The sequence below is a fragment of the Acipenser ruthenus genome, chromosome 8 (genome assembly GCF_902713425.1).
Source record: "Acipenser ruthenus chromosome 8, fAciRut3.2 maternal haplotype, whole genome shotgun sequence".
In the NCBI taxonomy this organism is placed as follows: domain Eukaryota; kingdom Metazoa; phylum Chordata; class Actinopteri; order Acipenseriformes; family Acipenseridae; genus Acipenser; species Acipenser ruthenus.
Window position 1 is genome coordinate 22,091,230 of NC_081196.1, and position 16,057 is coordinate 22,107,286.

General features: G+C 42.2%; 1 protein-coding gene across 1 annotated transcript; it reads left to right on the forward strand.

Moving 5' to 3' along the window:
- The first annotated feature begins 6,720 nt into the window (after positions 1–6,720).
- LOC131737749 (uncharacterized) lies at positions 6,721–9,135 on the forward strand. The gene is made up of 2 exons (XM_059028705.1): positions 6,721–6,895; positions 7,035–9,135. Exon 2 carries the CDS (start codon positions 7,383–7,385, stop codon positions 8,397–8,399), a length of 1,017 nt encoding a protein of 338 aa, XP_058884688.1. The 5' UTR covers positions 6,721–6,895; positions 7,035–7,382; the 3' UTR covers positions 8,400–9,135.
- Positions 9,136–16,057: the final 6,922 nt, after the last annotated feature.

The window sequence follows — 16,057 nt, forward strand, 5'->3', positions numbered from 1 at the left end:
AATTTCTTTGATTCACATGATGTTAAATAAAATATCTGAATTATGTTGATATAGGTTTTTTTTTTTGGTTTTTTTTAAATCATGTCTCAATCCTAAAATTCTAGGTCAGTGGTTCTAGGGGTGCGAGATACCCTTTCTGGGGGTGCGAGACATGCCAGATTTTTTTAGAAGGTAAATCATCGAAAACTCAAATTAAGCACAGGCACGTAAGTACAACTACTTTGTTTCATCAAACCTATGTATTTATTAACATTATACATTTTTTAACGATTACTGTATTATACAAACAAAACATTTATTTTCAAGTTTTAAGCTAATTGTAGTGAAATTATCTCGCTACAAAATACAGTGTAGTGCCACGTTGTGGGGTATTTCTTGACGCATACGCAGATGATGATGTGGCAGTGCCGCGGCTTTGTTTGAATTCAGTTAGCCGCTAACTGTTAGCACGTCGGTTACAGTTTACTTCCACAGCAAAACTCCGCAACATCTCTGGGTAGTACTTGTGTATTTTTGTGTGCCTACTGTACTATTATTTGTGGTGAGTAATAACATAAAACTATTTTACATATATTTAATATGCATTTAAAAGTGTATAGGCCCCCCAACAGCAGAAGAGTCACTGAGCCGGTAAACTTAAAGTGTGTAATTTTTCATGTATTCTTAATTTTACTGTGAAATTAAAATAAATATATAATTCTATCTCTTTCATTCTGTAGTTATGATATATCTTAGGTTTAAAGAACTGACCTACTTCAACAATTTTTGATAAGGGGTGCGAGAACATATTTTGAGAACCAAAGGGGTGCTGGCTGCAGTAAAGGTTAAGAACCACTGTTCTAGTTAATAAACACTGGATGGCTAAACCGTTTACCAGTATCATAAACCCTACACTTATACACAAGTATTAAATACCTTTCAAAGTCTGCACACAGGATTCCTGCAGACCTGAGCCTTCATACAGACAGAAACCAAACACTTAGACCTGTCATATATAATTAATAAAACAGTTAACAATTAACCAATTAAACATGTGGCTGTGTAAAAACAGCCATAAAGCCCCCATTTATCAGTGTGCAGGGCCTCTGCCCTGTCAAAGTATTCACCCATCTTTACAAATGCGATTTGGTGGAATTCAGTGTCAGATAAATATATAAAGGGATCCCTGTCTTTTCTACATATTTCAAGCTGACCGATCACACTTCCATTTGAAGGCGCTGACATTGCTCCATAGGCACTGAAAAGTTGAATTGTCATTAGTTGTTTATAGTTAACCCTTTGCTGCCCATTTATTCAGCGCCTGTCAGGAGCGTCAGGTCCAATTTATTTTAAAATGGGTTTAAAAGGCACTGCATATCAACAGGACACTCTGTACTGCATCTCCAGCCCTGCCCCACTCCTTGTTCGCTGTATCTTCATAGTAGTGCATACTGATGAATCAGTGAATGAATCTACTGATCATTCGTTTTATCACCAAACTCCTCACTAATGCTATCCAAGTCATTATTTTATTACTATAACATCTCAAAAAGCTTGGCAAATGTCTGTGATATTCTTTGAGCGCTGGATACGGAAGCAGCTATCTTGTTTGTTTATGTCCGTGTTATGTCTGTGGTGAAGGGACTATGTGTATTGCTCTGTTTTTTATGTATATTTCCACATCAACACTGAAAGTTCTACAAAATATAGTACTCCATTATAACAACGTTACCTTCTCTATAAAATGACTGTACAAAACATTATGTTACCGATTTTATTTTTCCCTAATGGCCTGCAAGTATAACAGATATTTCTATCGCACAGATTGGTTGGATCCTGTCCGGTTTGCGGATAAAGCTAGTAAGCTGACGGATTCTTCAGACATTTAATTATATATTTCTCCAGTGACTTGGTGGGTAGTTTAAATCATCGGGGTACTCATACATTTAATGATTATATTTTGATATGTTGTAAATAAAATGACTCCTACGTGTTTTATTGCAGTATGGTGCTTTCCACTTTTGACAGATGGTTTACAATAAGAGACAGTGTCTTTAGAGGCATATATTCTACAGCCAAATCAGCAATTTACTATTTTAACAAAACAATGCAGCACATGTTCACGTTTTTATTTCAATTATGTAATTTTAATATCATTATTTTTATTTTTTTTACTATTGAAACTTGAAGTTAGTTCAGTGTGCACTGTAAATTCAAGATGGACTTAAATAATTAGCTGTTTTTGGGGGGGGGGGGGGGGGGTTAGCATAAAAGACTTTTTTTGTTGTTGTTGTTTTGTTTTTGTTTCAGATATCTTTAAAGACTAAGTAACAAGGTGTTGCTACAGCTGTTTAAATAACGTACCTATAGTTTTCATTTTCATTATAACATCCTGACAACTTTTTACACTTATAACTTTAAAGTCTGTTTCAATGCTCTTTTCAAAATGGCCGCTCTAGTGCACTGATAGTGTAAGGATTATTGCCCACATTGTCAAATAAATATCACAGCAATAATAATCCATGATGTGGTACGGAACAGAAAAGCCAGAGCACTTGTTGTTATTATGTCAGGATATTAACAATGAAAAGAGAAATTACAGGTTCATTATTGTAACGTATCGTGGTCAAGTGGCTGTTGCAGGTTGCAGGTTACAAGAAATAGTCCAAAGTCAGGTTTAAAATGCCACAAGTAAGTTTTTATTGAAGCCCCTGCTGAAGAAATGGTAGTTTTAAAAACACAGGAATAAATAAACAAAATAAACTTGAAAATAACAAATAAATAACAGTCTATAATAACACTTCAATGCGATATCACAGTTAACATCCCCACCAAATGGAAGAGTTCCCCCACATTGCCTGTCATTGAGCGCGCTCTGGTCTATAACCACTAGCTCCCCAAGATGGCGGCACCCAAAGTCATCCCAACTTGCCAGTAAGATTGCAAACCAAAACATGTTTTAAAAATGTTCACAAAACATTCTGAATGCCAAACTTCATCCTCCACCTAGCAACCCACAATAACATTGCAAAGAAAATGTGCACCTATTCAATACAAAGTATTAATTGTAGCCGCGTTCGACTCAAACAAAGTTTAACTTTTCCATTTTGTCTTTACAAAGGAGAACGTCAACGACAAAGCACAGTTTCGTCTCCTAAGTAAATTATAGATTTTTCTTTCCATTTTCACAGTGTCTGTTATTCTTTAATATGTTTACATGATTTATTTGAAACAGACAATAATAAACAGAATGTCTTTGCCACACCGTCTTTTATATTTGAAGACAGGGTGAAAATCATAATTTCTCTCGCTTGCAATTCAGCGTTGGACAGTTTCTGTATTAAGGTACTGCGGATGCATTGATTGGTGTATATTTGTGTGGTGCCTGCCTTTCTGCATATTCTAGGCAACATTGTTGCTAGGTAATTCACTCCCATAGGCTCTAGCCTATGCCATACACCGCGATAATTAAAGATGTTTTGTTCTCCTTTGTTAGGGTGAAGATAAAAGGCAGGCAGATTTGCTGGAAGTTTTGACAAGTATTTCTCTAGTGATGCTACTGGACACAAGAAATTTCCAGGCTCTTCAAACATTAATACGCGGTGACATTGTTCCGTTCGTAGGGATTTTTGTGATTTCTTTTGTACTTTCGTTAAAGGTCATGGTGGCATACCTAACTCTCTTTTCGTTTGTTTTTATAACAAAAGAATCTGCCAGTAGTTGTCTGTTTCCTTCTTTTCCCCTGCGTCCAGAATGGAACTGGACGTCAAACCAAACATTACTCGCAAGACCAACAGCTGTGTCAGGGTTCAGGGGGGTCATTTAAATAAGAACATAAGAACATAAGAAAGTTTACAAACGAGAGGAGGTCATTCAGCCCATCTTGCTCGTTTGGTTGTTAGTAGCTTATTGATCCCAGAATCTCATCAAGCAGCTTCTTGAAGGATCCCAGGGTGTAAGCTTCAACAACATTACTGGGGAGTTGGTTCCAGACCCTCACAATTCTCTGTGTAAAAAAGTGCCTCCTATTTTCTGTTCTGAATGCCCCTTTATCTAATCTCCAATTGTGACCCCTGGTCCTTGTCTATACCTTTTAGGATTTTGAATGTTTGAATCAGATCGCCGTGTAGTCTTCTTTGTTCAAGACTGAATAGATTCAATTCTTTTAGCCTGTCTGCATACGACATGCCTTTTAAACCCGGGATAATTCTGGTTGCTCTTCTTTGCACTCTTTCTAGAGCAGCAATATCCTTTTTGTAACGAGGTGACCAGAACTGAACACAATATTCTAGGTGAGGTCTTACTAATGCATTGTAGAGTTTTAACATTACTTCCCTTGATTTAAATTCAACACTTCTCACAATATATCCAAGCATCTTGTTAGCCTTTTTTATAGCTTCCCCACATTGTCTAGATGAAAACATTTCTGAGTCAACATAAACTCCTAGGTCTTTTTCATTGTTCCCTTCTTCAATTTCACTATCTCCCATATGATATTTATAATGCACATTTTTATTGCCCGCATGCAATACTTTACACTTTTCTCTATTAAATTTCATTTGCCATGTGTCTGCCCAATTCTGAATGCTGTCTAGATCATTTTGAATGACCTTTGCTGCTGCAACAGTGTTTGCCACTCCTCCTATTTTTGTGTTGTCTGCAAATTTAACAAATTTGCTTACTATACCAGAATGTAAATCATTAATGTAGATTAGGAATAGCAGAGGACCTAATACTGATCCCTGTGGTACACCACTGGTTACCTCACTCCATTTTGAGGTTTCTCCTCTAATCAGTACTTTCTGTTTTCTACCGGTTAACCACTCCCTAATCCATGTGCATGCATTTCTTTGAATCCCTACTGCGTTCAGTTTGAGAATTAATCTTTTATGCGGGACTTTGTCAAAAGCTTTCTGGAAATCTAAATAAACCATGTCGTATGCTTTGCAGTTATCCATTTTCAATGTTGCATCCTCAAAAAAGTCAAGTAAGTTAGTTAGACACAATCTCCCTTTCCTAAAACCATGCTGGCTGTCTCTCAGGATATGTTTGTTCAGTCCAGCACAGAGCCCAACATAGCTGCTAATTCCATATTGCTCGCCTTTACAGTTTCAGACTGTGCCATAACAATCTCTAAGGATATTATTTAGCTCTTCTTTTGTTTGTTGTGTGAATTCAATATGTATTTTTTTTTCAGACAGTTAGTCATTAATGCATTTAACAGCCAAACTGGTTTGTTTGTTGTTATTAATTTAATTTTTAGTTTTTTCTAGCACATCTATGTTAGAGTTCTGTACCTCAGCGTGATGGTTTAACTTTTTCTTTTCTTCGCTTTCGGCAAATATGAGCCGATTCAGCTTCTATTTCTACCCATTTATTTATTGTCATCGGTGCAAACAGCTCAAAAGTGATGCCTTCAGTGGTATATTCCATGACTGCTGGTATTTTGACAGGTGTTTTATTTATTTTTTTATTACTGTTATTTCAATAGGTGCAGTGATACAATAGTGCCACGGGTCTAGTGATTTACCCAACAGTTAATATACCGGGGATTATATCACATTTTAGAACCACTGATTGGCCAATCAGCATACGGCATTATAAAAATCAGTTTTATAAACAGGGATTATATCCCTCTTGTTCAGCCAATCAATGCAGAGAATAGTTCCATTGAAGTGTGTGTGTGTGTGTGTGTGTAATATATATATATATATATATATATATATATATATATATATATATATATATATATATATATACATACAGTACATACATGGATGAAGGCTATATTTGCATCCTGAGCCATTCAAAAAAGGCATAATACCACAGTAGTGACGTCAAAAAGTGATAATTCCTCTAGAAGAAAATATACTTGAACTTTGATCCATTCGATACCTCAAGACCATCACTTTCAATTCAAACACAAAATGTCTCATTCTCAATCACTCGACAACACCCACAGTATAGAAATATTCATTAATAATAAACAAAATGAGAATACGTTGTAAAAAAATTATGCAAAGTTGGTACATTCGTATCTCAGAGAAACTGGAGAGGAACGGGAAATTAAAACATAAAGCTGAAGGACGAACAGATAACAACATAGAACGTCTGTACAGCACTGAAACACTACGTTTAAAAAACCCCAGATGTACTCGTCGTCTTTAACATTAGAATCACAAGGGTATCCATGTATTATAAAAAATAATAGATGGGCCTCTTCAGTGAGTTACAGGAAAACAATTCCATCTCGGGTTTCTGTGACAGTTTATAAATTATTTGATCTTCGGTCTTGTAATTTATGACGTCGCAAACACCCTAGATGGAATTATTTTCCTGTAACTCACTGAAGCCCATCTAATATATATATATATATATATATATATATATATATATATATATATATATACAGACGTGCTCAAATTTGTTGGTACCCTTACAGCTCATTGAAATAATGCTTAATTCCTCCTGAAAAGTGATGAAATTAAAAGCTATTTTATCATGTATACCTGCATGCCTTTGGTATGTCATTATATAAAGCAAAGAAGCTGTGAAAAGAGATTAATTATTGCTTATTCTACAAAGATATTCTAAAATGGTCTGGACACATTTGTTGGTACCCCTTAGAAAAGATAATAAATAATTGGATTATAGTGATATTTCAAACTAATTCGTTTCTTTAATTAGTATCTGTGACAAAGAGAGAGTGAATTCTTGTTTTAGATCTCCCTTCCGACCGGTGAGGGAACTGGGAAGGAGGAGCAGGAGGAGCCGCGGTGCGCAACGTCACAGACCCGGTCGGGAAGCACGGTGGCAATCACGCATTGGCTGACGGCGGTTGCCCTCGCTGACCAATGGGGATGGGACGGGGCGTACAAAAGGGGGCGTGGCTCGGGGTTCTGTTCCTTCTGGCAAGGTACAGTGTGTGTGAGAGGGAGAGAGAGAAACAGAGATACAGAGATACAAACAGGGAATTACAGAGGGAGACGGGGAGCAAGGAAGGAGGTGGTTGTGATTACCTGCTAACCCCTGTGTCTTTTTGTGTATTTTTATAGAGCACTAACGGGACGCTCCGGGAATACGTCGGAGGAGCGCGAACCCGGAAGTGCTGGATTTTTACCCCGTTGTTTTCATTCCTGGATTAAAGGGACGGATTGACTTTATTTTTGTGTTTCTCCTCGTTTGGGACTGCAACCCCTCGTTATTGTTATTTTGTCAGGTTACACATTGCTGTGTACCCTGACTCCCCTTTATTTTGTTTATTCACCTTGACTTTTGGTGCCCATCTGACATTGGTTTTTACGTACAATAAAACCGGGGGCTTGTTAAGGAAAACCTGACTCGTTGTCATTTCTTTACACCACACCATCGGTCAATTCTGTCACACGTGGTGTCATCGTGGGATGGACCCAACCACTTTGTCGGCGATCCTGGAGGCGTTGGACAGAGGGAGGGAGGCTGAGGAACGGAGGAGGGAGGAGAGATACACGGCTCTTATCGAGAGGGTTGGGATGGGGATGACGTCAGCGGCGACGGGCCCCGTGCTGGTTGCCCCGAAGGCCCGGGCCCAGAAAATGACAGTGGAGGATGACCCGGAGGCCTACCTTGTAGCCTTTGAACGGTTGGCTACCACCGCAGCATGGCCCCGGGAGTACTGGGCGAGCCAACTCGGTCCCTGCTTGATCGGGGAAGCACAGGCAGCGTACCGGGCCATGACTGACGACGATGCCGCCCAGTATGACCTGGTTAAGCAGGCTATCCTCCGCCGTCTCAATATCATGGGGGAGACTCATCGGGTCAGATTCCGGGAGTTCCGGCGACCCCCCAACACCCGGCCCAGGGTGGTAGCCCAGCAATTATGCGACCACATGGCGCAATGGCTGAACCCCAGTCAGAAAACCGGGATTCAGATGGGGGAGGCCATTGTGATGGAACAATTCTGCCATGTGGTCGGGGCTGAGACGCAGGCATGGGTACGCCGGCATAACCCCACGACGCTGGAACAGGCCGTGGCGTTAGCTGAAAATTACGAGGACTCTCTGGTGTCCGCTCGAACCACCCTGCTGGACTGCCCCCCCCTCCCTCCGCTGCCAAAGGACCGCCGTCGAACCCTTTTCCCGGACCCAGGGCCGTCAGATCACCGGCCCCCTTACAATGGAGGCAGAGGTTGGCCCCCAGCTGGGGTAGAATGGTTCCCCCTGCCCCGCTGTCATACCAGCAGCGGGACAAATATGTACCGCCTTTACCCTCTGCCCCACCCGTCTGTTTTAGGTGCCAGCAGTCGGGACACATTGCCAGATACTGCCCGGCGGCCATGGAGTGCGACGTGGCTGCATGTCACCTGGCGTCTGAGACAGGTAGGAAATGGGGAAATGGTCGGGAGGGCCCGTGTATGGTTGATGTTGTATTGGGGAATGTGAACACCCACGCATTAGTGGACACAGGGTGTGAGCAAACTTTAATTCGAACAGCTCTCCTTGGCGGTATGTCATGGCAGCCACAAGGCCAGGTGGCAATCTCCTGTATCCATGGGGATACGGCGACATACCCCACTCTAAAAGTATATTTATCGGTAGGCCCGATAAAGCGCCACCTAGTAGTGGGGGTGGCAGAAAAGTTGCCACATCCAGTTATTCTGGGTCGAGACTGGCCGCAATATAAAGATTTAGTGAAAATATCGGCAGCCTCGACCACACGTGTAGACACGGCAGACCCCCGGGGAAGGGAAGTAATTGGTACTGTTTTTCCCTTCCATACAGAGCTGTTTTCTCCACTTTTTCGTCCTAGAAAAACACGTCAGGAGAGACGGAAGGAAAAGTGGGAAGGCGCATCGATAAGACACGGTTGGGGTCTGGCGGGAGAAGGTGCTGATGGTCCCAAACGTCAATCGAAGGGAGTCGGAACGCAGTGTGACCGGGCGGGCGAGGTTACTGGACCCTCGAGGGTAGAGACTGCTCCAGCCCCTGTCAATATCCCGGACGTGTGGGCCTCAAGCGCGGACCTAGTGTGGGAACAGAACAACGACCCCACACTGGTGCACGCTTGGGAACAGGTCCGGTCTATTGAGGGTAAGGATGTTGACGGCATCGGGACGCTGGTATATCCCCATTTCGTGGTAGAGGGGCACTTGCTTTATAGCGTAAACCCAGCCCCGGGCACAGGACAGCCTGTCAAATAGTTGATGGTTCCCCCGTCCTGTCGACCAGAGGTCATGAGGTTGGCGCATGACGTCCCCTTTGCAGGACATCTTGGCGTGGACAAGACGAGGGACCGAGTACTGGCTCGATTTTACTGGGCAGGGCTCTACACCGAAGTGGCGAAATATGTAGCTAGCTGCCCAGAATGTCAGAGAGTAGCACCGGGTCGAGTGCGCCCCGCCCCTCTGGTCCCACTGCCTATTATCTCCACTCCCTTTGAACGCGTTGCAATGGACATAGTTGGGCCAGTGCTGCCTTCTGATTCCGGGTACACGCACATATTAGTGATGGTGGATTATGCAACGCGGTACCCGGAAGCAGTTCCGTTGCGGTCCACTAGTGCCACTGCAATTGCGAAAGAGTTAAGTCAGATTATGGCTAGGGTAGGGATTCCAAAAGAAATATTGACTGATCATGGAACAAACTTCTTGTCGAAAACGCTACAGCAGGTGTACAAAATTCTAAAAATACGTCCCATTAGGACATCCGTTTATCATCCCCAAACGGATGGGCTGGTGGAACGTTTTAACCAAACATTGAAGCAAATGCTGAAACGGTTTGTGAGTCAGGAGCAGAAACATTGGGCTACCCTTCTTCCTTACCTACTCTTCGCAGTGAGAGAGGTGCCTCAGAGCTCAACGGGATTTTCCCCCTTCGAGCTATTATATGGCCGGCAGCCACGGGGCATCCTCGACCTGTTGAGAGAAGGTTGGGAAGAACACAAGGGCTCCTCTAAAAATGTAGTGCAGCATGTGCTCCTACTGCGTGATCGCCTTGATTTAATTGGTCGACTGGCTCAGGACAATCTCAGATCGGCTCAACATCGGCAACAGCAGCATTACAATACTAATGCACGAATTCGAACCTTTCGGCCAGGAGATAAAGTAATGCTGCTTCTTCCGTCATTGGAATCGAAACTGTGTGCTAAATGGCAGGGGCCATATGAGGTGATACGGGCCATAGGATTAGTGAATTATGAAATTAGACAGCCCGATCGCCGAAATAAAACAGAAATCTATCATGTCAATTTGTTAAAGCCCTGGAAGGCAAGGGAGGTCTTATTCATAGCCCCAGGCGAGATGGAGGATGACTTAGGACCCTGTTAGAGACCCCTAGCCCCAGCCAGATTTCAATGGGGAAACAGTTACTTCCAGATCAGCAAGTGGAATTGCGTAAGTTGATTGGGAAATTTGGGGATGTGTTTTCTGACGTGCCCGGCAGAACTAACCTTACCAAATATGCTGTTATTACTCCGCCAGGGGTCACTGTTCGGGAGAGGCCCTACCGGATCCCAGAAAGCCGGCGGAGTGGCGTCCAGAACGAGGTGAGGGCGATGCTTGAACTTGGGGTCATTGAGCCTTCCAGAAGCGAGTGGTGCAGTCCTATTGTTATAGTGGCCAAGAAGGACGGCACTAATCGCTTCTGTGTCGATTTTCGAAAGGTCAATGCTATCGCCAAGTTCGACGCCTACCCCATGCCTCGGATCGACGAACTTCTCGACCGACTGGGGACGGCCGGGTTTATCTCAACTTTGGACCTGACGAAGGGATATTGGCAGATCCCTTTAACCCGCGATTCATGTGAAAAAACGGCATTTTCAACTCCGGATGGTCTGTTCCATTTTAAAACCATGCCGTTTGGGCTACATGGTGCGCCCGCCGCCTTTCAGAGACTGATGGACGAGGTGTTACATCTCCATCGTGAGTATGCAGCAGCTTATATTGACGATGTGGTGATATATAGCTCCACCTGGAGAGAGCATGTAATTCGACTTACAGCCGTCCTTCAGTCTCTGAGGGCTGCCCGGCTGACAGCCAACCTAAAAAAATGTGCGTTTGCGAAATCTGAAACTCAGTACTTAGGATTTATCATGGGAAATGGACAGGTGAAACCCGTAGCCACCAAAGTCCAGGCTTTGGTGGACGCGGCGGTCCCCAAAACTAAATCCCAGGTGAGGTCACTGTTAGGATTGGCCGGTTATTACCGCCGTTTTATCCCCGAGTATGCCACCGTGGTCGATCCTCTGGTGAACCTCACTAAGAAAAGTGTGCCAAATTTAGTCAAATGGTCAGAAGAGTGTCAGGGAGCGTTTGAGACCATTAAGCGCAAACTGTGCCAGGCTCCTGCGCTAATATTACCAGACTTTAGCAAGAGATTCCTCCTCCATACTGACGCGTCAGAGGTTGGTTTGGGGGCGGTCTTGTCGCAGAGGGTTAACGGGGTGGAGCACCCCATTCTTTACATCAGCAAAAAAATGCTTCCTAGGGAGCGCAATTACTCGGTTGTAGAGAAGGAGTGCTTGGCCATTAAATGGGCGACTCACTCCCTCAGATATTACTTACTGGGACATTCATTTGATCTAGTCACAGACCACGCCTCACTCAGATGGTTAAGCACTATGAAGGATAGCAATGCCCGGATAACTCGGTGGTATTTGGCATTGCAGCCTTACATGTATCGTATGGTACATCGTGCAGGGAAAGATCACCAAAATGCGGATTATTTTTCCCGGGAGGGGGGAGTAATGGGGTTGGTAGGTTTGGCCGAGTGTTCCTTCGGCTCCACTCTGAGCGGTGGGATATGTGACAAAGAGAGAGTGAATTCTTGTTTTAGATCTCCCTTCCGACCGGTGAGGGAACTGGGAAGGAGCAGCAGGCGGAGCCGCGGTGCGCAACGTCACAGACCCGGTCGGGAAGCGCAGTGGCAATCACGCATTGGCTGACGGCGGTTGCCCTCGCTGACCAATGGGGATGGGACGGGGTGTACAAAAGGGGGCGTGGCTCGGGGTTCTGTTCCTTCTGGCAAGGTACAGTGTGTGTGAGAGGGAGAGAGAGAAACAGAAATACAGAGATACAAACAGGGAATTACAGAGGGAGACGGGGAGCAAGGAAGGAGGTGGTTGTGATTACCTGCTAACCCCTGTGTCTTTTTGTGTATTTTTATAGAGCACTAACGGGACGCTCCGGGAATACGTCGGAGGAGCGCGAACCCGGAAGTGCTGGATTTTTACCCCGTTGTTTTCATTCCTGGATTAAAGGGACGGATTGACTTTATTTTTGTGTTTCTCCTCGTTTGGGACTGCAACCCCTCGTTATTGTTATTTTGTCAGGTTACACATTGCTGTGTACCCTGACTCCCCTTTATTTTGTTTATTCACCTTGACTTTTGGTGCCCATCTGACATTGGTTTTTACGTACAATAAAACCGGGGGCTTGTTAAGGAAAACCTGACTCGTTGTCATTTCTTTACACCACACCATCGGTCAATTCTGTCACAGTATCACACATGTCTCCAATCTTGTAATCAGTCATTCAGCCTATTTAAATGGAGAAAAGTAGTCACTGTGCTGTTTGGTATCATTGTGTGCACCACACTGAACATGGACCAGAGAAAGCAAAGGAGAGAGTTGTCTGGGGAGATCAGAAAGAAAATAATAGACAAGCATGGTAAAGGTAAAGGCTACAAGACCATCTCCAAGCAGCTTGATGTTCCTGTGACAACAGTTGCAAATATTATTAAGAAGTTTAAGGTCCATGGAACTGTAGCCAACCTCCCTGGGCGCGGCTGCAAGAGGAAAATCGACCCCAGATTAAACAGAAGGATAGTGCGAATGGTAGAAAAAGAACCAAGGATAACTGCCAAAGAGATACAAGCTGAACTCCAAGGTGAAGGTACGTCAGTTTCTGATTGCACCATCCGTCGCTTTTTGAGCGAAAGTGGGCTCCATGGAAGAAGACCCAGGAGGACTCCACTTTTGAAAGAAAAACATAAAAAAAGCCAGACTGGAATTTGCTAAAATGCATACTGACAAGCCACAATCCTTCTGGGAGAATGTCCTTTGGACAGATGAGTCAAAACTGGAGCTTTTTGGCAAGTCACATCAGCTCTATGTTCACAGACGAAAAAATGAAGCTTTCAAAGAAAACAACACTATACCTACAGTGAAACATGGAGGAGGCTTGGTTATGTTTTGGGGCTGCTTTGCTGCTCCTGGCACAGGGTGCCTTGAATCTGTGCAGGGCACAATGAAATCTCAAGACTATCAAGGCATTCTGGAGCGAAACGTACTGCCCAGTGTCAGAAAGCTCTGTCTCAGTCGCAGGTCATGGGTCCTCCAACAGGATAATGACCCAAAACACACAGCTAAAAGCACCCAAGAATGGATAAGAACAAAACATTGGACTATTCTGAAGTGGCCTTCTATGAGTCCTGATCTGAATCCTATCGAACATCTATGGAAAGAGCTGAAACTTGCAGTCTGGAGAAGGCACCCATCAAACCTGAGACAGCTGGAGAAGTTTTCTCAGGAAGAGTGGGCCAAACTACCTGTTAACAGGTGCAGAAGTCTCATTGAGAGCTACAGAAAACGTTTGATTGCAGTGATTGCCTCTAAAGGTTGTGCAACAAAATATTAGGTTAGCGGTCCCATCATTTTTGTCCATGCCATTTTCATTTGTTTTATTATTTACAATATTATGTTGAACAAAAAATCAAAAGCAAAGTCTGATTTCTATTAAATATGGAATAAACAATGGTGGATGCCAATTACTTTGGTCAGTTTCAAGTTATTTCATAGAAAATTGTGCATTCTTCATTTTTTGTGTAGGGGTACCAACAAATTTGAGCACGTCTGTATATATATATATATATATTATACAGGCAACTTACGACACAATTGGTTCCTGAAAGTCGCAGCGTCATAAGTCGAAGCACATTTTCCCATAAGAACAATGTCTGCCAAATAAATAATAATTTAAATAGCAATACAGGGCCAATCTATATGCAGTCAAATATTAACATAACCCCTCTGCTACCATTGTTCGCATATAGGCAAAAAAGCTGTTGATGCAGAGAAATGAAGAACACCTACATTTACTTAACAAGGTGCAAATTTACTGTAATGTATGTATTAACACAGTTAGTTTATATTTTCCGTACGCTCCCTACCTGAACAAAAGGGACCTTTTACATTGTTGCATTATTATTATTATTATTATTATTATTATTATTATTATTATTATTGTATTTAAAGTACCTTGTTCTATGTGTGAAGAACTGGACAGCTACAGTACATACTGTACAACCTCCAGAAAAAAGTCTCAGCCTTACAAATCATTCAACCATGGCATCTTTACTGTAGAGGTTCACTGACAGGTGACAGTATTCAGAAACCTAATATTTTGTGGTAATCAATCATTTACGTAGAAATATATGAAACCAAGTTTCGTTCATTTCACATGCAATGACCTGTGAAGGTTTATTACATCCAAGTTTTGGTGTATTAAGTGTCAGAATTAGTAATAAACTTAGCAAGGCACAAAAAAAAAACAATACTAAGGACAGACTGTGCTGCTAGTAAAGATTATTAGAATTCTGTTCAAACGAATGTAAGTCACTTCTGGAATAGTATGCCACAGATTTACATACTTTACATTAAAGTGTAAATATCACCCCATCCATGTGACTGGCTGTCTGTTTCAGGATGTCTCTTGTTTCTAGGAAATAGAAATCTGCAAGGGGCTTAGTGGCACACCATCTTTTAATGCTTTATTTGACAAGCACAGATTTTTTCTTATTTTATTACTGTTGCATGGCATATTTTTGAAGCATAAGATTTAAATATTGTAGCTTTAATAAATAAATATTTCCAACAAAATCAAGACTTTTGTGATTTTTTCAGTAACATATATTGTGAAGTCGTGGTAGATGATGATGATAATAAATACAAATATACATATTTTGGTGTAACATAAAGTCCACATTTGTGTCCATTACAAATAACATGAATTACAGTGTTAGGAGATGCAAGATGGTGGGACATTAGGGGACTATTTATATATATATATATATTCTAGAGCAGTGTTTCTCACCCTGGTCCTGGGGACCCACTGTTTCTGCTGGTTTTCATTCCAACTGACCTTTCAATTACTTAACTAGACTCTTAATTGAACTGAGAATTTGCTTAATTAGACCATTAATTGTTTCCAGATGTTAAACAGTTGCAGAGTTCAAGTTACTTTTAAAATGTTATAGTTAACTTTAAATCAGAAAACAATTAAAAAGGCTAAATTAAGGGTCTAGTTAAGTAATTGAGAGCTCAGTTGGAATGAAAATCAGCAAACCCATTGGGCCTCCAGGACCTGGGTGAGAAACACAGCTCTAGAGGATGTAGCCAATTTGTGGATGAGTAGTGATGGTCTCCATTCATAAAAAAAAAAACAACCAGTATTATCTATCCAAAAATATATGATCCCTATAAAACTTGGAGGACTCCGGACCTCGAAGACCCTGCCATTAATTTTACCTGTTGTTCACTGCGCTACACAGGACACACGTTATAAATGTATTTCTATTTTAAAATATGATAGCTTGCACCACACTAGGTTAAAGCAGGCTATCAGTTGCTTACCCTACTTTCACATAGTCTGTGACTGTTTCTCTTCCTCAATCATTTTACCTATGAATTTTCTTCAGGCCCAAATAATGTTAGTGGCTGCAACGCATGTTAGTTAATAAGGGAAGCAGCTAGTTAATGTCAGGAAAGAAGGGGTGGGGACCATTTCAATTCCAGGGTTCATCCCAGACATGTTCAATTGGATCGAGATCCAGGGATGTGGTGGCCATGCAAGGTGCTTGAAGTCCCTTTCACTCCTCAAACTATTCACACACAATTCTGGCACGGGCATTATCTTCTCGAAAGTAGCCATCGTCATCAAGTGTAGCATTATTGGCTGAAGTAAATTACAACAATCGGCCTTCCAAAGCAATCAAGGGACCAAGGATTTACCAGCAGAACATGCCCTGGACCAGCGCAGATCCACTTGGGTAGATGGGTTCTAATAAAGTGACTCTTTTTGCCTGCATTTGTATAGATTTTTTGC